Source organism: Heloderma suspectum, chromosome 7 (genome assembly GCF_057233095.1).
Source record: "Heloderma suspectum isolate Gila_16-S chromosome 7, 16-S_ref, whole genome shotgun sequence".
Lineage (NCBI taxonomy): Eukaryota > Metazoa > Chordata > Lepidosauria > Squamata > Helodermatidae > Heloderma > Heloderma suspectum.
In genome coordinates this window covers 68,939,938-68,963,728 of record NC_139464.1, presented here as the reverse complement: position 1 = coordinate 68,963,728, position 23,791 = coordinate 68,939,938, and the positions used below count along the sequence as shown (strand labels likewise).

General features: G+C 45.3%; 1 protein-coding gene across 1 annotated transcript; it reads left to right on the top strand.

Annotated features, from left to right (window-relative positions):
• Window positions 1-1,355: 1,355 nt before the first annotated feature.
• On the top strand, window positions 1,356-23,026 carry LOC146339906 (cathepsin E-A-like). Its single transcript, XM_084810518.1, has 9 exons — window positions 1,356-1,411; window positions 3,309-3,486; window positions 7,364-7,481; window positions 11,749-11,867; window positions 13,147-13,346; window positions 14,905-15,027; window positions 15,997-16,141; window positions 19,545-19,643; window positions 21,316-23,026. The coding sequence occupies exons 1-9, from the start codon at window positions 1,356-1,358 to the stop codon at window positions 21,475-21,477; spliced, it is 1,200 nt and encodes a 399-aa protein (XP_084666644.1). The 3' UTR covers window positions 21,478-23,026.
• The last annotated feature ends 765 nt before the right edge of the window (window positions 23,027-23,791 follow it).

The window sequence follows — 23,791 nt, the reverse complement described above, 5'->3', positions numbered from 1 at the left end:
TGTGTAGACAGGGGTGCAGTGGGGGAAGGCCAGGTAAGGTAAGCTGTTCTGTCTCTCAGAGGTGAAAGTCTTGACAAAGTCAGTAGTTCCTTGTAAAGGCTGTGCAGAACCCTGAAGAACACTGATGGGAACTGGCAGAAGTGGAATCCTAGTCAGGAACACCCTCTGGGACAGGCGTGGACCTCACATTGTTTTAGTATGTCCTGGGACGTCACCCAGGAAAGCCGGATGTTGTACACAACATGGGAAGCACCCATTCTTTAACATACTTCATGTTAGGCTTCCTCTGTTGGTGTTCCATTAGTTGCCATCTAGAAGTACGCTGATTGTGTCCAGTTCTGATTTATTTTGATTCGTCCCTTGGCTTTGTGAAAACAATCAGTGAGGTCCTCATCTTGTCCAGATAGTATTCCTGATTAAGACTCCACTTCTGCAACTCCCTTTGTTGTTTTGCATGATGCCTGGACAGCTGTCACAGATTACACCATCATGCAGATGACAAGAGATCAAGATTCAATGTAGAAGGAACCAGAGTTCATTGTTACTAACATAACTAAAAAGAACTAACTAAAAGAACACATCAGCCAAAGGAACAAGAGCCACCAATTGCCGCTTATAGTTCACTACCTTGTTCTGCCCTTGAAAAGCTGATCACCCTCCTCTTCCTTTCCCCTCCATTCCCCTTCCCTTGTGTGTCTTGTCTTTTCAGTTTGTAAGCCTGATGGCAGGACCTCTCTTTCTCTCTTTATTGCTGTGAGATGCTTTGGGAGACAATAATGGTCTGAAAAGTGGGATTAAAAATGCAGTAAATAAATAATAATAAACAAACATCTAATGCTGCTACTGCCTGTGCCACAAGAATCCAAAGACTGATTAGGATCCTTATCCACTGCCTATGAACAGTTGATTCCAAACATTTTAACTATTCTTTTCACAACACGATGATGGTTCTGAAGGAGAGGTGAAGATGTCATTTGTCATGTTGTCAGTTTTACTCTCTCTTATGCATCTGGAAAGATGTAATCGGTACGTGTTTATGATGTAAACCTCCATATTCATGTGGAATTTGAGTCTGAAATCTTTGCTGATCTACTGCAAATTATACAGTGATCTCCCAGTAGATCCTTATCTACCTTCTGTCCACATCTGTTCTGACAGATTGCAATATTTACACAAATCAGTAGTTACTTCTAGAGCATATTATAAATGTTCTGCCAAACTACTGACCTCCAGCTATTGATTGACCTCATGAACAATTGATTGTGGTCCAGTGATGTGTGTGTGTGTGTGTGTGTATGTATATGAGAGATTACTAGGAGAAACCAGCCTCATTTTCATTTCAATCAGCTGAAGCCATGAAGGTTCTCTTAGCAGCTCTGGTTTGTATTCCATTCATCACAGCTCTAATAAGGTAAGGAAGTATTTCACGGTGTTTTTAGCAATGTGTCTACTTTTCTGGGTAAAAGAATCTTGTCTCTTACTTCAGAAACATATTTAAAGAAGCCTGTGGTGTCTGCATGGTGTAGAAAGATATTTGCAAGATGGCTCTAAACTCAAATGCTGGGCTAAAACCACTTCTCACCCAAGCAAGCCCAAGTGAAATGAGTGGCGTAAGACTACATTCACAAATCCCATTAATTTCAGTTCATACAGTTGTGTTCAATGGGTTGCATCCAATGTTTGTCTAACTGAAGTCCAGTTCATTTCAATGGGTCTACTCTACATAGGAATAACAATGGATCCAACTCATAGGGAGCTGCCTCATTCCAGGGCAAATTATTCTGGTATTGTCTACTCTACAGGTAGTGGCTTTTTGGGGGTCTCAGGCTGAGGACTTTCACTTGACCTGCCTGATCCTTTTAACTAGAGATGCCATGGATTGAACCTTCCATAAGGAAAGGGCGTGTGAGCACCAATTCAGTAGTGAGCACTACTGAGCACCAATTCAGTTCAGTTTTTTTTAACTGTTTAGCCATTGTCCATGACAAGACTTCAAGAAAAAAGGAATACAGTCTAGAAACCTGAAATCAACCCATAAAACAAATCTTTTAGGAAGCAACCCTATGCATGTTTAGAGAGAAAAAAGGCCTACAACTCCCAGCATGCCCAGCCAGTTGTAGGCCTTTTTTCTGTCTAAACACGCACAGGATTGCGCCTTTAAATGCTAAAATCAAGCTGTAAAATAAGATTTCTGTAATCCAATCAATTACATTCTGCTTAATTGCAGTCTGACTTACTGGGGGACCATTAAAAATGTGGCAGCTTTACCTGCTTTTATGTGGTCGTTATTAAAAAGCAGGAAACCTGTCTTGTGAAGATTAGTCTAATGAGCGTTTTCCTTTAAAATGTCAGCAAGATATTTTTCCCTAGCAGCTTGGGACAGTGGGCAATCAAATGAATAGTGAGAAAGGCCTTTCATTTGGCTGCTCCCCCAGTGAGTCTGCCCTGGCCCCAGGATGTGGTGAGAGCTGCTGCATGGGGCTAAAATACCTGAGCACCTGCTTTGCATGCCGAAAGTCCCAGGTTCACCCCCCAGCTTCTCCAGGTGGGACTAGGGAAGAATCCTGCCTGAAGCCCCAGAGGCCTACCACCAGACAGTGTTGACAACACTAGGCAGGATCAAGGGTGGGCAACATGCAGTCCACATGCAGCCCCCTGGCCCTTTTTGCAGCCTCCCGCTGCTACCCCATCACTGCCACTGAATTTGCCATGGCCTCCATGGAAGCAGCAAAATTGCTAGGGTTTTGCTGCTGGACCGTTGAACTTTGGTGGTGGTAATTTCAGCAGTGGCTGGGGGAACCCTGGTGTCTTTGGAGGAGTGGCACTTGGCCCCCAGACCCTCAGAAGTTGCCTATCCCTGGGCTAGATGGACCAATGGTCTGACAGCGTCCTGTGTTCCAACTGCCCAGCTAAGACCTTCCCAGCTGAACGGGAGTGGATTCTGGCACACTGCCTCAGTGGAAATGCACCTGACTGGGGCCAGGGCCATCCAGGCAGTGGTCCCCTCCCAGAGTTCTCCTCCCTGCTCAAAATACCTGATGGATTGTGTGCCTTGAAAGTAGTCTCTACTTCAGCCGCCCCCAACCTGGTGCCCTCCAGATGTTTTGGACTACACCTCCCAGCATTCCTGATGAGCAGCCATGCTGGCTGGGTCTGGTGGGAGCTGAAGTCTAAAACATCTGGAGGGCACCTGCTTGGGAAAGGCTGCTCTAGCCCATAAAGATTCAAAGCAGAAAAACAGGGCAAATCCAGGCATCTGGTAAGCAACTGTATGCCACACCAAGCATGTATTTGTGTTGTTTATCCAGGATCCCACTAGTTCGATTTCAATCTATCAGAGGAATACTTCGACAGAAGGGAGGACTGAACCGGTTTTGGAAAGATCATTATCCTGGCACTTTTGCTAAGAAATACCTGCATTGCTTCCCTTCGGGCACTTATTTGTCCTTGGGACTTGCAAAAGAACGGCTCTATGATTACATGGATGTGAGTATGTTCTTGCATCATGGAATGAAAAAAGAATAGGACAACCAGATTCTCCCCACACCAATTTATTTATATATATATATATATATATATATATATATATAATTATAATTATAATTGCTGGACTGGCAACTATTAAGTGAATTTTTATAAAGCTGTTAGTAGTCCTGAATTTACCAGAAGCATTTTTGCCATGTTTAAACTAAGGTTGCATTGAAAATATTAAATTATCCATTCAATCCTATGATGAAGTGGGAATTAAAACATGCCTCAAGTCAGCAACAATGCCCCCACGCCCCATGTTGGGGCTTCTTAAAATATAGTAGAGGCTTCATATGTAAATCCTTAGCTCTATGAAGCAATGGTTTGTTTAAACTGGAAAGCGAAGGCATTTTGGAACTTGGTGACAGAATCTATGTTTTTATCATGGCCCACTGCTAATGCAGTGGGCCATTTGAGCAGATATCAATCAGGGTTCTGGTCTAGGAATGTATGACTGATTTGGGGGTTCCCATATGTTTCCATTTACTTGAGGAAGCAGCTGGACTTAAAGCATGGTCTCTCAGAAGGGATTGTGAGTGGAAAGTAGTAATGAAGGATGATGCAGGAATTCCATTTGTTGACACGTATGGGAAAAAGCAAATCCTTCCCAAACTGGTGTGGAAAACGAAAACCAAGAGCTGGAAAACAGCTTCCTTTACTATCTTGGGATGCTGAATCTTAGGCTCGCTGGCCAAATCTGGCCAACCTGTGCAACTGGAGGTCCCAGTTTGTCTCTCTGGGGTTCCTCAGGTGGCCATGCCTCCTCCCCCTGGCCCCACCCGTGCTGCTGATCACTTGGTGGTTTTCTGGCTTTTGCATTGATTTTCCCCCCATTCTAAAAGGTTGAAATGCCTCACCTAAGGCTTAGTTATAGACAGTAAAAGCTTTAAGCTAAAATATGCAAGTGTTTTGGCCTGACCCTGTTGCCTTCCGCTCTGCCCACCACTGGAATGGGGTCCCCAAGGGTTTCTTAAATTTAAATTTAAATTAAATTTGGCCCTCGGGCTGAAAGTGGTTCAACACCCCAACAGATGGGTAAAATTTCCAGAGTGGTAGGCATGGCAGTATGTTGCAGCAAAGAAGAAAGAGTCTTGTGGCTCTGCCATAATAAATGTATTAGTCTCTAAAATGCTACAAGAGTCTTTGGGCATCTCTATATTAAAGGAAAACCCGCACTCCTACCATTGTGGAGCCTTTCCGTGTTTATCGTGGGCTCCCAGACCACGACTGCTGAGATGGGAAGTTTTTAATTTTCAGTGTTCCATAGATCTCAATGAAATAGTGCCATCTAGTGGCTGTTTTAATAGCACAACAATAAATGTACACAGTAGAGAAAATCCAGCATGTTTAAATAGCTCATTTTCTCCGGATCCTTTTAATATGGAATAACCGGGAAATGCTGCTGGATGTGCCCTGGAGGTTGAAAACATTGTGAAAAGGACTCGCAAACCTCCGGGAGTGATCCACCATGAGTGCATGATAAAAGCCTCATGTGATGGCGGCCTTTGTTGTTTTGTCCAGTAGCAACTTCAAACATGTTACTTGCTTATCTGTACTAGTAGTCAACCCATGTTATTTCAAATCTGTAAGCGAAGTTTTTGCTTTGTGTAGAGAAGAGTAGAAATGTGTTTATTAATTATTTATTTAATCAATTTCTATACTGTGTAGCAAATTTTTACAAACCTCAAAGTGGTTTGCAGAATTAGACATTAAAATGCAACATCATAATAATACAGGGAAATAATCAGTTAAAACATTTTAAACCCAAAGGCTCTAAACGCAACAATTAGCAAACAAATTACTCCTGGAGCAGCACTACAGTGGCCTCTCTGACTTGGAAACCTTTTGCTTTAGACTTCACGTAGTCAATAAAATCTGCAAAATATAAATTACCCATCAAAGCAATGAAAATATTAGTCAGACATTAACAGTTAAAAAACACTGAGCATGTCCTTGGCACACAAGATCATGTCACAATCTGCAGCAGATGCCAGAAATGGCTCTTCCTAAAAATAGAACCCGAGATTCAACTGTGCTAATCCTTTGGCTGATATGGAGGTGGAAGCCTGATAAACCTCTGAAAGCAGCATTCCTTGGTGCACTGATTCTCTCTCGGCACTTAGCATTGAAGAAGCCTACAAAGGTACGAGAAGCCTGCAGAGATCCAGTTCAGTCAGCTTCAGTATTCTTTCGGCTTATGAATAATTACATAATAAAACATATTTGCATATGAACATAGATGGATCTCATGCAGTGTATGACTCTTGCGTTCCACGGTAGTAAGCTCTTTTGAGTACTGGAAGAGCATGTTCATAGTGGAGGGGCTGCAGCTCAGTGGTAGAGCACCTGCTTTGCACACAGGAGGTCCCTGGTTCAATCCCTGGCATTTCCAGGTAGGGCTAGGAAAGAAGCCTGCTTGAAACTCTGGAAAGTTGCTGCCAGTCAGTGTGGACAACCCTGGGTTAGATGGACTAAGTGGTCTGAGACTCAGTGTAAGGTTGCTTCCTATGTTCCTATCAGGCTTCTGTGCTGCAAATTTGAATTTATTGGCTTGTAACCAGAGTTTGTGTGGATGTGCAACAGGGCTTTTCCCCCTCCACCCCACTGAATCCCCCTGCACTCCCTTAAAAGCCTTTCGTGAGCTTTGTGCAAGCTGCCTCTGCCTGATTTTCTCTTATTCCCCCGTTCCATCTCAGGCCCTTCCTGAGGATCCCCGAACTCCAAGGAGAAGCTTTGGGAGGGCACAGGGGGCCAAAACAAGTGTGAATGCCCTGTTGCGTGAGCAGCTTTGCTTTGTGCAAACTCTGGATCTAAATCACTTCATTTTTAAACTTAAAAGCATAAATTCAAAGCAGGTCACAAAGTAAATAATAATTTAAAAACAACACATTGTGGGTTAAATCCAATTGTGCGCTTCGGTTTGTGGAAGGGCTTTTGATCCAGCAGAAGAGGAGCTGAGGGGATTTGGGCCAATTCCCCCTGAAGTCCCCTGAAGCCCCCAAGAGTCTGTTCCAGAGGGTTGAGGGGCTCTCCAGAACAGAAGGAAGGTGGCATGTGGTTCTACGGGGAGAAGGGAGGAAATGGGCAAAAATTGACTAGCCTTCTCTTTCATTAGCATCCACTGGATCAAAGGTCCTTCCATGAGTGGAAGGGCACAACTGGATTCAACTGAGGAACGAAATTAATAAAGTGACAATCCATAAAACAAGAAATAAAAAAGCAGCAGAACAATAAAACACCATTAAAACGGGAGGAGACTAATACTAAAAGCCTGCGTCCTAACTGCCTGTCTGAAAGCAGAAAGAGAGGGAACCTCTTGGCTCTCACCACGGAGGGTGTTCTACAGCTGTAGTGTACCCAATGAAAAGGTCCCTCTGGTACCTCCCTCTGGACAAAAATAGTTTGCTTATCCATACTCTGATAATATGTAGGTTGGATTAGTGCAACATGCTCCATGCTGCATGGGCTTTAAAGACAGTCCAGAAACAGCAACTAGTCCAGAATGTACCAGTTCAACCTTCCCCAACCTGGTGCCCTCTAGATGTTTTGGACTGCAACTTCCAGGAACCCTGCCCATTGGCCATGCTGGCTGGGGCTGATAGGAACTGAAGTCAAAACGTCTGGAGAGCACCAGGTTGGGGAAAGCTGGCTTAGAGGTTTGTGCATTCCTTCCCCTGTGGATGTCTGTCACTTCTAGTGCCCTGTGATTCCCCCATTTTGCTGTATAGCCTGCTTGGGTTTGGAGCTTGGAGCTGACATGGGGGTCTTACTTCAGATTATAAACTGGGAGGCGACTGAATGCTGAACTGAAAGATTACTCTCCCCCCACCCCCAGGCCCAGTACTACGGAGAGGTGAGCATTGGCACTCCAGCTCAGACATTCACTGTGGTGTTTGACACCGGCTCGACTGACTTTTGGGTTCCATCCACGTATTGCATCAGTGACGCTTGCAGTAAGAAATATTTTGTCATTTAGGTGTTTAACAGCAGCACCCTCAACTGTACCAAATTCTGCACCGCAGAACTTTGCAGATGCAAACTAAAGGAATGTAGTCTTTATGAATGGATTTAAGAATGCATGGATTTTGAGAATGGACTGAAGGCTTTAAGAATGGATTGGGCAAAGGGAAAGGCTTGCAGATTGAGTTTAGATGGCCAAATGCACTGTGCTACTTGGTTTGTTTGTAACTATATGTTTAATGCTGCATTTTAAAATTATCCTTTTCCATGTCTTACCTGCTGGGATATTTGTCTTTTACTTTAAAATTATTTTAAATTATCGTTGCTGCTTGGTAACCTAAAAGGAATATGTTGATTTGTTTTACCATTCATTTTCTTGTATTTTTTAAATTGTGTATGTTGCCCTGAGAGCTTCAGCTATACGATGACTCGTAAACTGAATATCATCATCAAGATGAAGCTAGCAGAGAGTATTAGACTGGTTAGGGGTAGAAAGAGCTATTGGGTGGTATAGAAATGTAGTAACTGAATAAATGCAGGGCACCAGTCATTTCCATCCTGCTTCTTATTTCTGGTGTTTCACCAGACATTGTCCACATATCACCCCTGGAAGGAAAGGTCAAATTCTGCCCCTGATGTGCCTCAGTCCAGTGATCCCTTGAAGGCATAGAGTCTCTAATGCACTCATGGAGTTTCTTCTGTGTTGGATTCCCCATTCACTTAAGTAAGAGGGCACAACTCTGCAAACGGAAGGGGTGTCCACTTGGAACTGTCCCGTATGTCAGAGTGGAAGGGAAGCCCATGCGTGCAGGAATTCCACATTTATATTACAATGCAGAGAGCTCTGGACCAGAATGCCTGGTTCCTATTGCCATGCCAGGAATCTGCAGGAAATGCCAGCATTGCTTTTAACTTCTGTCAATTTGAAGAGACAAGCTGCTGTGAAAGGTGATCTTAGCCAGGAACTCCCTTCTGCTGAACAATGTGTCAAATAATCTTAATCTTAATAGTAAATAGAATCTGTTGAGTATACAGCTCTGGTGCCCAGAATGGAGTGCCCAGAATGTAGCCTTTTCACTGTAATACAACACAACTGAAAGCCACAAAGTGTGAGATGGACAGATTGGTCAGCCTTCACTCATCATGGATTGGAACACACCAAAATATTGTATCTGTGGAGCCTGGCTCAGAGAGACTTAACAGCAGAAGTGCCCATACCAATATTCATTCATTCATTCATTCATTCTACCATATCTAAAAAAAAAACTCAAAGTGGTTTACAATATAGAATCAAATTAATATATTCCGCGTCTTCGTCTTCGCTCTGAGCCTTTTTTTTTTTTTTTTTTTTTTAGGATGAGGTATTTTGTTCTGCTTAGTTGTAGCAGGGTGGTATGAAAATCTTGATATGATTTAAATATTCCGTAGAACATTGTTTCGTGGAACAATATTCTGTGGAACATTGTCCAGAAGCTGTTGGGGATAAAGAATCCTCAGCTACAGAGAGCATCTCTATCCTGCTACCAAAATCTTAAAAGTAAAACATAAGCAGGTAAGATACTGAATCATTCCTGAGTGCCTTAGTCAAGGAGATTTGCTTTGACACTTGGAGCAGTCTTTGGGGATCTCTACACCTCAAGTTTATTGCGCATTCATGGTTGCTCACTCACTGAATTGTGTGGGTCCATTAGACAACGGTCGTCATTGTCCAGTCATTATTCCACTATTTCCTCCCACCTAACCCGTGTTTTCCTCAAACGGAAAAAAATTGGTATTTTTCCAGATATGCACAAATGGAGCGCCATGTCCTCCCTGTGTATTTCTCCCCCAGCATGAATGACGCACTGAGTGTGGTTGTTGAGGGCATGGTCATGATGTCAAAGGTGGTGACGAAGGTCTGACAGACGTTCAGCCTTCCCGCTCCTGCGCCATTTTGGCTCCTCGCCATTTTCAGCCTGCCTGTTCAAAACAGAGCAGCAGAACGGCAGAGTAGCAGAGCGGAGGAGCAGCAGAGCAGCAGGGACTGAGGGAGGCAGGGCCTGGGGAGATCAGTGGGGGGGCTGTCCGTGTGTCAGTTCCCATCCACCAGTAATGTGCAAGGGGAGGGAAAGGGGCAGGAACCCAGGAGCAGGTATCGCTGAACTTGGAGCATGTGCAATGCCTCTTCATGGAAACATAACGCTATGGGAATGGCTATCTACAGAGAAGGAAGCGCGTGTAAAGGGAATCAGCGGTGCTCCTGCATTTAAAATGAAAGCGGAAAGCCCCGTTTTAAATGCAGGATTTTAGGCTGGTGTAGAAATCCCCTTTGTGCAGGTGGGAAAGATTCCTGGATGCTTCTCTCTGCAAGGATGGCTGGATCTACACTTACCGCCTTTTTTCACTTCCAATGAGGTTTCACCTCCTGCCTTTCACGCTACGCAGTAGCCGCCTCGAATTGGAACTGGAATTTCCCACTTCCGTGCTCCCGCTTTCAATACCCTAATATCCCGGTATGTCCCCTTAATGTGCTCTGATTTTCCGCCTTCGCTACCATATCCGGTCATAGTCTCCTCCCCAGCCTGTCCATATACGGCGGTGTTTGTATTTCCCTCCTGTCCAATCATAGCTCTCGACAGCCCCATGTCTTCTTCCGGCTACTGATTGCATAGCTTCCTCAGCAGCCCCTGTTTCTTCAGCAACAAGCAAAGGGCTGGATGTGCGTGTGCTTGTCTGATCTCGAATGCTAAGTGGGGTTGGCCCCGGTCAGGAGTTGGATGGGCAACCGCCTGGGAATCAGGCTTCCTGCACTGAGCAGGGGCTTGTTCTATCCCTTCAAATGAGATTAAGTTTTACCCCCTCCTATCCCCCGCTCAGGATGTTTTTTTTTTTTAAATTCAGGTGTTATCCTGGCAGAATTGGGGCTTCTCTGTGATGTTTTTTTTTCTAATTCAGACATGATCTTCGAAGCTTTGAAGATCATGCCTGAATTAGAAAAAAAAACATCGAGGAGAAGCCCTGATTCTGTGAGGATAACGCCTTAATTTTTTTAAAAAACATCCTGAGCGGGGGATAGGAGGGGGTAAAACTTACTGTCATTTGAGGGGATACAACAACCCCCTGCTCAGTCCAGGAAGCCTGATTCCCAGGCGGTCGCCCATCCAACTCCTGACCGGGGCTGACCCCGCTTAGCATCCGAGATCAGACAAGCGCGCACAGGAAAACAGCACAGCGCTCGAGTGTGAACCGAGCTCGCACATTCGATGAAGCACTGCAACAGGGAAAATGGGTGAGTGTGAATAATCATGTTTTAATGTGAGAGCGTTTAACCCGACGGGACACCGAATTCATTGCGACGGCGGGCGCAATGTAGATTGGCCCGATGTCTCCACGGCTATTTTGAATGATTTATTTATTTATTTATTTCACTTCATTTCTCTATCACCCCATAGCTGAAGCTCTCTGGGCGCATCAGAAAAATTAAAACCACAAAGTATAACATAAAACAATATAAAATATGAAATCTTAAAACTACAATTTAAAAGTGCAACCAGAATAAAACCTAGCAGCAATGCAGAGATGCAAATTTAAAACAGCAGAGCTAAAAGTCTAGAGTGCTAAAATCCTGGGGAAATAAAAAGGTCTTCACCTGGTGTCGAAAGGAGTACAGCGTAGGTGCCAGGCAAACCTCTCTAGGGAGCTCATTCCAGATCTGAACATTATCTCTGGCCAGGACCAGCCCAAGACATTTTGCTGCCTGAGGCAAAGCACAAGATAGCGCCCCTATTCCACTTACAAAAGCCATCCAGACTGACAGTTGACTCTTGCTTCAGCGCTGGAGACGAGACAGCATCCTCTGCCGCACGTGAAGGCAGCAGGCTAACAGAGGGGGTGCAGGGCCAGCTGCATGGCACACACAGCTCTGTCCTTCAACACCTCATGGCCACTTGCCACCCTGCAGCATCCACCACCTGAGGCAGGCACCTCACTCTGACTAACGATAGGGCTAACCCTGCCCTCAATGGTTTAGCTTGGCATTTGAGCATGTATTGTTAAGGGTGCAACCCTATGCATGTTGAGACAGAAAAAAGGCCCTACAGCTCCCGGCGCAACTCAGCCGGCCATGCTGGTTGGGGAATGCTGGGAGTTGTAGGATTTTTTCCTGTCTAAATATGCATCAGATCACACCTTTCATCTTTCTTTTCATTTTTGTGACAAACATTTTAGTCCTAACTTGGGGGGAATCATTGCCAGGATTAAGCATGGGCTTTGTTTTTACAGTGACGCATCAAAAATTCAAGTCGTTTTTGTCACAGTCCTATGCACACGGAGGGCAATCGTTTTCTTTAGAATATGGCACTGGGAATCTCATGGGTATTACTGCCACAGACACAGTACAGGTAAGAGAGACTCTAACTGTTGTGCCCTTCAAGTATTCTATGTCTCATTGATTTCCCCACAATACATGTGAGGACATGAATGAATTCGGTTCTGAAAAGTTCCGGACAATGTGCTGGAGATACATTTCTTCTCACATATAATAATTATTTTATAATCTTTAATTTCTTTTATAATAATTCAGCTGACATTTGAAGAGAGGCTTGACACCGTTGCAACGTGTACTGGCTGAGCCTCCAGTGGTCACTCAGACATTCAACCTGAGCACGTATGAAGGGGAACGTTAGATTTTGCATCATCAAGCGCTGCTAAAAATAGGTTCCCTCTTGTTAGGGAAGTGAATGAGCAAGGGACAAGGATTTCCCAAAGAAATAGCAAGATTTATGAAGGATTAAAGGGGAGATGAATTTGAAGTTTATTTTTAAAGCATTAAATGAGAAGTGTCATTTAAAAGGTTAACAAAAGCCCCCAGTACCATAGATGCGAATAATCCTGGCAAGTGTATGTAAAACAAAAAACAGGCTAAACAGAAAAGCAAACATGCACCCTATAATTTTCTAGCAGCTGTGTGTATATAGCTAAATATGGAAAAGGCAGAAGGAAGGAAGTCAGGAAAGAGAGAAAGAAAGTTGGAATAAATTATGATCCATTTACAGTAGGGTTGGGGAACTGTTTAGGCCCTGCAGATTGGGTTGCTGTCCTCCTCACCCCCTGGAGGCCAGATAACATGGGGGGGGGGTCCTTCCTGCCCTCTGTCATAGTAGAATTTCTCCACACAGAGAAAGACATGGAGTAATTGTGTGTGCCATTTTTTGCATGGAAAACTCCTTTCTCCATGCAGAGAGAGGCAGGAACAATCGCTCCATGCTTCACTCTGCACAGAGAAACATCTTTTTATCTGAGCAGAGGGGCAGGAGTCATCACTCTGTGCTTCTGTGTGCATGGAGAAGAAGACAGTCCCTCTTAGCAGCAGAGGAAGGCAGCCTTTCTCTACCACCAGGAGAGGAAATCTGCACTGTTATTTCCAATCAGTAGTGGGAGATAAGAGCAGGTGTTTCCTCTCATAGCAATGGAGAGAAGCTGCCTTTCTCTACCAACTGGGAATCCCCGCTTTTATCTAATTGGTGGCCAGAGATAAGAGCTGGGGTTCCTCTTCCTGCTCTAGAGGGAATCATGCTCTGGCTGATGAGAGTTGCAGCCCAACCCAGCCAGGGGGCACCAGTTTGGGGAAGGCTGAAATGTACCTTTCTTACTGTTTCTCTTTGGCAAATCAATGAACAGATTAGCAACATTACCATAGTGGCCCAAGACTTTGGAGAATCTGTTTTGGAGCCTGGCCTCACCTTTGTCTTTGCACGATTTGATGGGGTGATGGGCCTGGGATATCCATCCCTGTCAGTGCTGAACACACTTCCAGTATTTGACAATATGATGAAGCAACATTTGATCGAGGAACCTGTGTTTTCCTTCATCTTGAACAGGTCAGTATTTTGTAGAGCAAAAAGAAAGGACATGACACCATAGAATGGTCTCTGGGGAAATATTCTCTCATGAAATTGAATGCAGGTTTGGGGGCATCTATGTGCATACAGAAGTCCTGCCTCTTTCCCTTCAGTGGGGGATGCAGCTCTGCACAAACAAAGGGTGCACACATAGGAGCCTGGTGCAGATTCAGACTAGTGGTCCATCTAGCTCAGTATTGTCCACACTGATGGGCTCTCACCTCCATTCTGTCTCAGCTTCTGGAGAGCTTGGGGCCTGATCCTCATCCTCCCTGACCAGTACCTTCCTGGCTTATAACCAGTCAGGTACAGGCTGGACAGGTACCCCCTGCCCTGATCTCACACCTCGGGCATTTTCTCAATGACGACCGAAGGAGAAGGGAATGGAAGATTACCCAGATTTTTTCAAGGGATTGGCTTTGGTGCACTTGAGTCCAGGCAGGGCTCCATGAGCAAGTGCTTCACACCAGTATAAGTCATTTCACAGAAGAAACTTCCAGGTGGGGTGGGGGGTTGGAGTGAATGTCATTTGACTGGCAGGGGCTGCTCAAATAATAAGAGGCTCCTCCCCTCCAGGCTCTCTCCCTATTTCTCCTTCAATAAAATTCTGGGTGGTTTCGTCCACTGTCTTGCCAAAAATCACTCTCCTTCTGTCTCTCTCCCTGCCCCCCTCCCCAGCCACAGTAAATACTTCCTTAAACCAACAATCATCATAGGAACACAGCTTTCCCCCTGCCTTGAAGCTGATGAAGCTGTGAACAATCTTCTTCTCTCTCTCCACCCCCCTGCTCCTGCAATACTTACTTCCTTAAATAAACAATCATTATAGGAACACGGTGTTCTTGCTGCCCTGCTGCAATCAATCAAAGCTTCGAAGCTTTGACATTAAGGCTCTCTAAATGTGTTATTTTGATTCATGGGAATCTCAGTAACTTTGGGAGTGTGCATTTTGGTAACAAGCCTCATTGACCACAATAGGAGTTAATTCTGAGTACACACTACTTGGTTTGTGCTGGGAAACACAGGGACAGGAAACACCCATTAACCGGGGTCATGGTGAAAGGCAGACCCCTGGGCAGGGCTAGCATACCCAAAGTAAATGCAGGGGTTGGGGCACACAGCAACTATAGCGTGGAGAACCCGACTTAAGGAAAAGAACTGGACTTTAAGCAGTCTCAGGAAATCCAGTTTTTCCATGATAAGATCCTGGGTGGCTGCTGGATGGTCACAATGCCATGTATCCCTAATAACCTCAACACGCAGCCTGCTCAGAGTAAATTACTTGTGGAGAAACCCCCCTGGGCACATCCAGACATCTTGTCATCGCAACAAAACCTCGCCTGTCTGTCACCTCTCACAGCTGGCTGATCTCATCTGGCCCACCTAATCTCTTGTCATGACTAAGACATTTGACATTCCCAGACAAACACAAATATCTGAGCAGGCAGGACTACTCATTCAGACATTGGCATTCAGTTTCATGTCATGCCATGACTGCTTGTTTATCAAGTCCATCCATTTCATTTCATCTGTTTAGAAGAGACAACGCTGAGAATGGCGGTGAATTGATATTTGGGGGCATAGACCATTCCCTCTACCAAGGGTCAATTCACTGGGTTCCTGTAACTCAGAAGAAATATTGGCAAATTCATATCAACAAGTAAGTTTGTTTAAATTGAAAACTTGGGCTAGGAATGTAGAAAGGAAGGCATCTCCTGATCCCCATTCAAATATGTCAGCCATTATCAACATATAAATATTATATCCAAACATAAGAGTGAGGGTCAAACTAGACATGATGCTTGTCACGTGGTTTGGCCTTCTGTGGCTGATTTGTTAAAACAGCTGTCATGCTGGGTGAGTATGTGTGAGCTGGATTGGGACCGGGGGGGATGGGGGGCTTTAAGCAGCTTCAGTTTTCAATGATCCGTTTGATATAGTACTTATTGTACTATATTTAGCTTATGTTTCAGTTATTTTGTATTTTTGTTAATGCATTCATAAATAATTATTTGCTTATAATTATTCTGACTATGAAATTAGCATTGTATTGCTTAGGCAGAACTATTCTGGCTATCAAATTTGATTTTCCTATTCGATAGATAGATTTTATTACTTAAAATGCTCTCTCTCTCTCTCTGATCTATCTCTCATTTATCTATTTTAATTTCTATATTAAGTAGAACCATTTCCAAGCTGTTTCCTCCTGTATGTCTGTGAATTATATTATTGGCTTTTAGAATTAGGAAACCTGAAGGCAGGACTCCCCTCCCCTCATCATAAAGAGAAGAAGTAGCTATTTGCATACATAGGTTGCAATCCTATACACATTTACCTGAGAGTAAGTCCCACTGAACTCAGTGGGGCTTACTTCTGTGTCAACTTGCACAGGATTGCACTGTTAATTTCTTTTTAACATACGCAAAAGTAGAACTGCCACTTGCAAAATATAGATGCCAATTTAACATTTTCCAGAAGATAACTTTATCTGAAGGATTTCTATCACTGTTGAACTGACTACTTAATTTTTCTTGCTTCCATAATCACTGTGTCCCTCATGCTTCCAAGAGTATTAATGTTTGTGCCTCTCTCTCTCTCAATCCCTCCCCCCGCCCCCGCCAAAATACAGTATCAAAATTCAGGGACAGACGGCATCATGTAATGGTGGCTGTGAAGCCATTGTTGATTCGGGTACTTCTCTGATTACTGGACCACACTCAGAAATAAAAAGAATACAAGAAAAGATTGGAGCCACCCCAACTCGAACTGGAGAGGTAAGCATACCCAGGGCAGGGGATCACCAAGGGGGGGAAGCGATCTGTTGATATGGCTATATAATACATATTATTTGTGTTTTAGAAAAATGGAACCAATTGTCAAAATAAGAGAAAGATTAAGGCAAGACTAGAGACATACTTTGCTGAAATTTGAGAGAACTGTGAAGTTTTGTTTGTCTACCTACCATAATTTTATCTGCAGTGTCCCTATTTAAAATATTTGGGAATTGGCACAGATGCCACTGTGAAATTCAGGGGGTCAAGTTACTAAATTATAAGTGACCCTGCATTTATACAACAATGGCCTGTGTCAACAGATGCTGTCTTGAAGGCAAGTGTCCCCCCTAACCCAGACTTTCCCAACCCGGCACCCTCAAGATGCGTTGGATTACAACTCCCATCTCTGCCAGCAATGATGGGAATTCTAGTCCCAACACATCTGGAAGGTGGCAGGTTGGGGAAGGTTGCACTAAATTTTAACAAAGAAAGCTAGTGTAACACAGTGGCTAAAAGATTGCACTGCAAATGAGGCAGCCATTGGTTCAAATCCCTTCGCTGCTATGAGCTCAGTACATGGCCTTTGGCAAGCAGCCACTCTTTCTGAGCCACCCCCACCCCCTGGAAGAACTCAAGGAGGCTTGTGGGCTGGATATGGTACCTCTGCAGGCCAAATTAGGCCCATGGGCTGGAGGTTTGACATCCCTGCTATAAGCCTTTGCATCAGTTCATTGGCTTATACGATTGGGCTGTATATCGCACTGGAGAGCCAGTGTTGTGTAGTGGTGAGAGTGTTGTGTTGGACTGGGACTTGGGAGATCTGGGTTCTAGACCGCACTCGGCCATGAAGCTCACTGGGTGACTTTGGGCCAGTCACTGACTCTCAGCCTAATCTACCTCACAGGGTTGTTGTGATGAGAAGATGGAGAGGAAGGCTATGTAAGCCGCCTTGGGTTCCTTGCAAGAGGAAATATGGTGGGATAGAAATGTAATAATAAATAAATACATCTGCCCAGCAAGGATGATGAAACCATTAGTGGCTATTTGGTCAAGGCCTTGGTCTCACTACGGAAAGGTGAGATGGGAAAGGCCATCAATACAGTTGCTCCCAAGCGCCCATGCTGGTGCTGTGGAGCCCATAACTCACCTTGGTTTACAGAAGATCTACGGGCAATGAAACAGGCTGGACAATGGTTAGAGTGCAGGTGGCGTAGGTCTCAGAGTGAGTACGATAGAAGATTAGCAAAGACTCTTCATTGTACCTGTTACATGGCAGTGAAGAGCCTGTTGGGATCTGGCTCGGGCTCAGAGAAATTGGGATTGGAACCCTTGGTTATTTGCTGTAATAAATTTGCTAGGCACTTTGAGGAGAAAGTCGCTCGTATTCCCTCAGAACGTGACGACACAGTTATTGCAGAGCCTGGGGAGGTGTCTAATGTTCTGCCTGGTTGTGTTTCCTGGGATCACTTTCAGTTGTTGCAGCCTGATGATGTAGACAAGACGCTTGAATCAGTCCGTCCCACCACATCTAAGCTGGACCCTTGCCCATTTTGGCTAATACGATCTAGCAGGGGTGGATTGGCTGGGTGGGTCCAGGGGCTGGTAAATGCCTCACTCTGTCAAGGGGTGGTGCCTGCCACCTTGAAAGAGGCTGTAGTGAGCCCTCTCCTGAAGAGGACCTCCCTGGATCCAGGGGTATGTGAGAATTATCACCCCATTGTTAATACACCCTTTTGGGGCAAAGTGCTTAAGTGTGTGGTGGATGGACAGCTTCAGATGTTCTTGGCGGAAACTGATTATCTGGACCCATTTCAGTCTGGTTTCAGGCCAGGTTACAGCACTGAAACGGCCTTGGTTGCTCTGGCTGATGACCTCCAGGTGAAAGTCGGGGGAGTGTTACCCTGTTGATGCTCCTGGATCACTCAGCGGCTTTTGACACCATTGATCATGGTGTCTTACTGGATCGGCTCTGCAGGATGGGAGTTGGGAGTTGGCTACAGTGGTTCTGGTCCTGCCTGCAGGGCCGATTCCAGACAGTAGTATTGGGGATTCCTGTTCTACCCCATGACTATTAAGCTGTGGGGCGCCATGGGGTTCTAGTCTATCCCCCATGCTGTTCAACATCTATATGAAGCCGTTGGGAGAGGTCATTAGGAGTTTTGGGGTGGGGTGTCACCAGTACACTGATGATGCTCAGCTCTACTTCTCCTTGTTGTTGGAGTCAGCTGGGGTGGTGCTGGTGCTGGACCAGTGCCTGGAGGCTGTAATGGGCTGGATGAGGGCCAATAAACTGAAGCTAAATCCAGGCAAGACAGAAGCTCTGTGGATTGGTGGTTCCTGCGTCCGGGAACTTGGAAAGCAACCTGTCCTGGATGGGGTTGCACTCCCCCTGAAGGAGCAGGTGCGTAGTTTGGAGTACTCCTAGATCCATTCCTGTCCATGGGCCAGAATACTTGGGGCCAGCTTTGGCTGATCTGCCAGCTATGGCCTTTCCTGGACAGGGATAACCTCACCACAGTAGTACATGTGCCGGTAACTTCCCGATTAGACTACTGCAATGCACTTTACATGGGGCTGCCCTTGAAGATGACTCAGGAGTTGCAGCTAGTGCAAAATGCAGGAGCTAGACTGCTGACTGGAACATCTCATAAAGATCATATAACACCAGCTTTAAAGGAATTGCACTGGCTGCCAATATGCTTCCAGTTGGAATTCAAGGTTCTGGTGATGACATTTAAAGCCTTAAATGGCTTGGGACCTCGATATTTGAGGGAGCGCCTCTCTCTCTATACGCCTGCCCAATGACTGAGATCTGTTGGAGGAGCCCTCCTCTGCGTCCCACCAGTGTGCGACATATACTACGGTGGGACGTGGGAGAGGGCCTTCTCTGCTGTGGCACCCTGGTTGTGGAATGCCCTCCCCTTGGAGGCCTGATTGGCACAGACATTGGTTTCATTTCGGCGCCAAGATAAAACGTGGCTTTTTATGGCTAAGTACATTCTCTGAAGTTGCACACTGTTTTAACTGTTTTATTGTTTTAGATTTTAATTGGTCTTAGTTTATTTAATGGTTTAATATGTTTTAGCTGTTTAAATGATTTATTGTTTTATACTGTCTAAATTGATTTTATCTGTATGCCACCCTGAGATCTTAATGATATTGGGCAGGATACAAATGTTTTAAATGAAAAATAAATGAATAAAAATATTAGTCATAAATGGACCCTCCACGTGTAGAGATAATATACCTCTAATTACCAGATGCTGAGGGTGAAAAAGAGTTTCATCACTTTCATGCTCTGTTTGTGAGCTTCCCAGGTGCCCAGTGTCAACATACCACTATTGTTTTATGTCAATGGCAATAAAACCCTCAGTTCAACGAATAAATTAAGTTTATATTACAGTTTCTCCTAGACTGCAGAAGAATATCCAGTCTGCCACCAATAACCTTTACCATTGGGCAGGAAGAATTCACATTAAGAGCAGAGCAGTATGTAATGAGGGTACGTATCTGAATCTTGTCATCTCCTGAGCAACACAGCAGACACCAGTGCTGGGCCAAATTTTCATGTGTTTGGTTTTCAATACAGAAAACGTGTTTTTGAGGGGTGTGATAAGCTCCTCAAGAGCTGCCCTCACTTGTTGATCGTTCATATCCCCCCGCCTTGTTTGCACCCCCTATATGCTGCTGTTTTAGGGCTCCTGTTTCCTTTACTGAGCGCTCTCTGCCACTTGGGGGTAACAGAGTAGACATGATGACCTCACAGTGTCACACAGCAATCAGATTTGGACACGTGGTAATGTTACTGAGGGCAAATGAAGTCCTCCCTTTGTCCTTCACCTGAAGCGGGAGGGCAACTGGCTTGCGCTTCCCATCCCGCTCCTCTGCGCTGACAGTTTCACGGCCTGCCAACGGAGTGCAGCAACACCCTCATCCTGATCCTGTTCTACTAATTAGGACGGACTGTGAATGGGGCTATGCATTTGGATGTGTATCTCGATGCACATTGAGCTCCAAGGAGGGCCGTGGATGGGATCCAGTGTAGGTACTGGCTGACACAGATAAAAAGGCCAGAGACATGGTTACAGATGGCCTGGAGCTCAGGCACCAGGCCAGAGATGAAGATCAAAGGGAGACGTGGCCAGATCATGCCAGAGTGGTGACAGCTGCCCGGACTGAAGAGCTGACTTGGCTGCAAGGCTTTTATAGAGCCTGGCGTGTCCCAATTGGCTTGTAGAATCAGCTGACTGTTTAAGCTGGGAAGTCAGCCGACTCTCTCAGGATGGAACTGCAGCTTAGAGGGCACCCTTTATCCATAAGGTTTTGTCCGCCTCGTCTTCTGAGGAACCAGAGTGCTGGTTGTGCAGGAAGTTCGAGGAGCTGGATACTGGCCATTAGAGGCCCTGGTTCAAGACCAACCCCACCACCTCACAACACTCCATTGAGAGTAAAGCAGTCGGCTGGATGACATCCACATTGTGGGATAAAGCGGACATTACGTAAAATCTAGCAGCAATGTCTCCCCCCCCGCCCCATTTTTATTCTAGTGTAAGTGCAGGGCCCCCAATCCAGATTGGGACCCTAGCATGCTGGATAGGAGGGTTAGCCCTTCCCCGCACTGCATACCTGATCTGGATCAGGGCACCAGCACCTGAAGTTTATATGGGAATATAGGGATCCATTCCAAAGTACATCTGGATGCTGTCCATCCATTCTCAGTGGAGGTTGGTGGCTCCGATTTCAGTGGAGCTGGGCATCCACTCTGGGCTTTAGCCAGAACTCTAAAGGAGCTATCCAAGGTGCTGAATCTATTTTGGCTGGTTCTGACTGAAACTCAGAATGGATTTAAAGCCCCACAGAAATTGGAGCCACCAGCCTCCACTGTCCATTCTGCGTCACTTATAATTGCATGTAGATTCAGATCCACAGCTGGATCGGGGGAGGAAATGTTGGCCTGATTATCATAGCAAAGAGATGTGCTCTCTCTTCTCTTCACCATCCGTCTCCTTGTGAGTACTCCTACACACTTTAGCAAAAGGGTGTGAAACATGGTTAAAAAAGGTGGGGTGCGTTTTGCAGGGGCCAAAGTGCGGATGCAACACGTCCCCCAAGTGTTGGTACAGCGCTAGTGAAAACACATCCCCAAAGCAGAAACATTTGTTTTTCTATGACAGGCCACCACTGGAAGAGATTTGTGTATCAGTTGTTTTCAGATTCTGGATCTTGGCACCCGCAATGAACCGACGTGGATTTTGGGAGATGTATTTATGTCAGCTTTTTATTGTGTTTTTGATCGTGGCAATGATCGAGTTGGAATTGCTCATAAAGCAAAGTAGAATGAGTGGAGCCAGTCGAAATGCATTGATGCACATTTGCATAACACTGATAACCCTGCCCTATATGCCATGAATAAAAATAATTTTTGATGAGTTGGTGGGGAGGGAGGATGGGGAAAAGGCCTGAATTCCTAAGAAAACTTGAAATTCCGGAGTCAGCTATTGTAGCTGGATGCCTGTCTGTGTGTATTCATAGTTAAGGTGTAAATGTATTATTGAATCACTGATCTGAAGCCTCAAAACTCTCAAAGAGCTACATCATAAACTACATCTTAACTTACTCAATGAAGTATTTAAAAACAGTTAAGCAATACAGCCCAATCCTAGGCATGTTTACTTGGAAGTAAGTCAGCTTTCAAGTGTGTGTGCAAAGCAATGCAGCAGTAGGATGCTTCCAGACAAGGCTTTCATTGCACCATTGCCCTGCCTCATTCATGGAATTTTACAGGAGATCCAGAGGATGCCGTGTTCCACTCGTAACCCTCCTGTATTTTCCCACCACTTCTTCCTTTGTCTTTTCTTACCACGGAAAATTTAAGGAGAAGATGGAATAGCTGCATAATTGGAAGTGCTAGGAGCTCTCTGTCTGGAAGCACCCATAATTTGCAATCTTATACCCATTTACCTGGGAGGAAGCCCCATTGGACTTCCTTCTGAGGTGACATGTACATCTGTTGACTTTTCTCTAGGGATTGACGGGAGAGCTCTTAGACACCCCCCCCCCCATTCAACCCTGGAGAGGAAAGAGGACATATGGACCATTATATGTGTCTATTTACCAAGTGTGTGCTTCTGGTGGGGTGCTGCTTTTCTTAGCATGTGTGGGGTGTGGTGGGGGAACAGGAAACCTGCCTAATTGGACAAGGAAAGAAAAACATATTCTTGGCAAACTGGAATTTCCTTTCCTCCCATTAGTGGTAAGGGAAAAAGAGGCCTGGTTTGTCTGGAACAAATCTTTTTGCTCTATAAGTAGGCAGGACACCTAAGGCTGCAATCCAGTGCACACTTACACAAGACTTGTGGAAATCAAGTGACCTCATTTGGGGAGGTGCCGTAGTTCAGTGGCCGAGCACATGCATCGCATGCATGAGGTCCCAGGATCAATCCCCAGAATTTCCAGGTAGGGCTGAAAGGATTCCTGCCTGAAACCCCGGAGAACCGCTGTGAAGGCTAGATGAGCCAATGGTCTGACTCACTTTAAGGCAACTTCCTATGTTCCTAAGGAGGCTTACTTCTGAGTAAACCTGCACAGGATTGTGCTGTTAAGGTCTGGGCTTTAAAGTTGAATTGCAGGTGTAGTAATTTCCAAAACCACTTTAAGCTTCACCTCTGAAAATGCTGCTAGCACTCCAACCTTCCAATCCAGATTTGCACCATCCCTCCTTATGAATACGACATCTCTGTACTAGCGCATGATGTATCTTGCAAAGGTCAAATTTCAAAGCCATCATGACCACAGGTGATACTTTAAAAGCTGCATTTCTCACTCATGCCCTTTGCTTGTTAGATCTGGTTCTAGATTTAAATGGATGAGTGAATTAAAGATGATCAAGAAAATGAACTTTGGGGTTGCCCTGTTTTCACTTTATTTGACCAATTTGTTTTTAGTTGTTTGCAAATGACTTCCTTGAGCCCTTTGCAGCCTGCCTTAAGCTAGGTCAGCTTGCATATGTGAAATGGGGGTTGTGCCATTTTGTCCTTCACCACAGGTAGCAAAATATATTGGACTTTGCCCTGCTTTGTACAGAGGGAATTCTAATTTCCCTGTGGCCAAGTGTAGAAATTCTACCTTCTGCATTAGAGTGTAGTCCTATGCATGTTTAGACAGAAAAAAAATCCTACAACTCCCAGCAGTCCCTAGCCAGCATGTTCTCAGACCTTTTTCTGTCTAAATATGCATAAGATTGCACCCTTAGGGAGCAATCCTATGGCCCCTGGACATTGTCTGAGGGGCTACGGGACAGTGGGAATTCCCCCCTCCAAGGTCAGAGGCAGCATTCTGACCTTGGAAGGGGGAGTTGGAGATTTGCCCCCCCCCTCTGCCCCCTCACTGCCAGTGCGGAAAGAACCACGCTCGCTGGCCTAGGAGGTGGAAAATCGACCTCAGAGATGGGGGAAAGGGGGCATTCCAGTGGACGGGGAGGGGAGGAGACTGGAGAGCCCAGGATATGAGATATCCTGAGCCTCTTCCAGCCTCCTTCCCTCCCCCTCTGAAGTGCCATCGCTAGACAGGCAAAAAACACAATGATCGGAGGACGGGCAAGATCACCTCCGCTACTCCTTCCGTCTTGCCACCTTCAGCCTGGCAGGGCAC

Coding starts and splice junctions, on each gene's coding strand:
- LOC146339906 (XM_084810518.1), top strand. CDS start 1,356: ATGAAGGTTCTCTTAGCAGCTCTGGTTTGTATTCCATTCATCACAGCT. Junction 3,487..7,363: donor GGCTCTATGATTACATGGAT/GTGAGTATGTTC, acceptor CCCCACCCCCAG/GCCCAGTACTACGGAGAGGT. Junction 15,028..15,996: donor TGGCAAATTCATATCAACAA/GTAAGTTTGTTT, acceptor GCCAAAATACAG/TATCAAAATTCAGGGACAGA.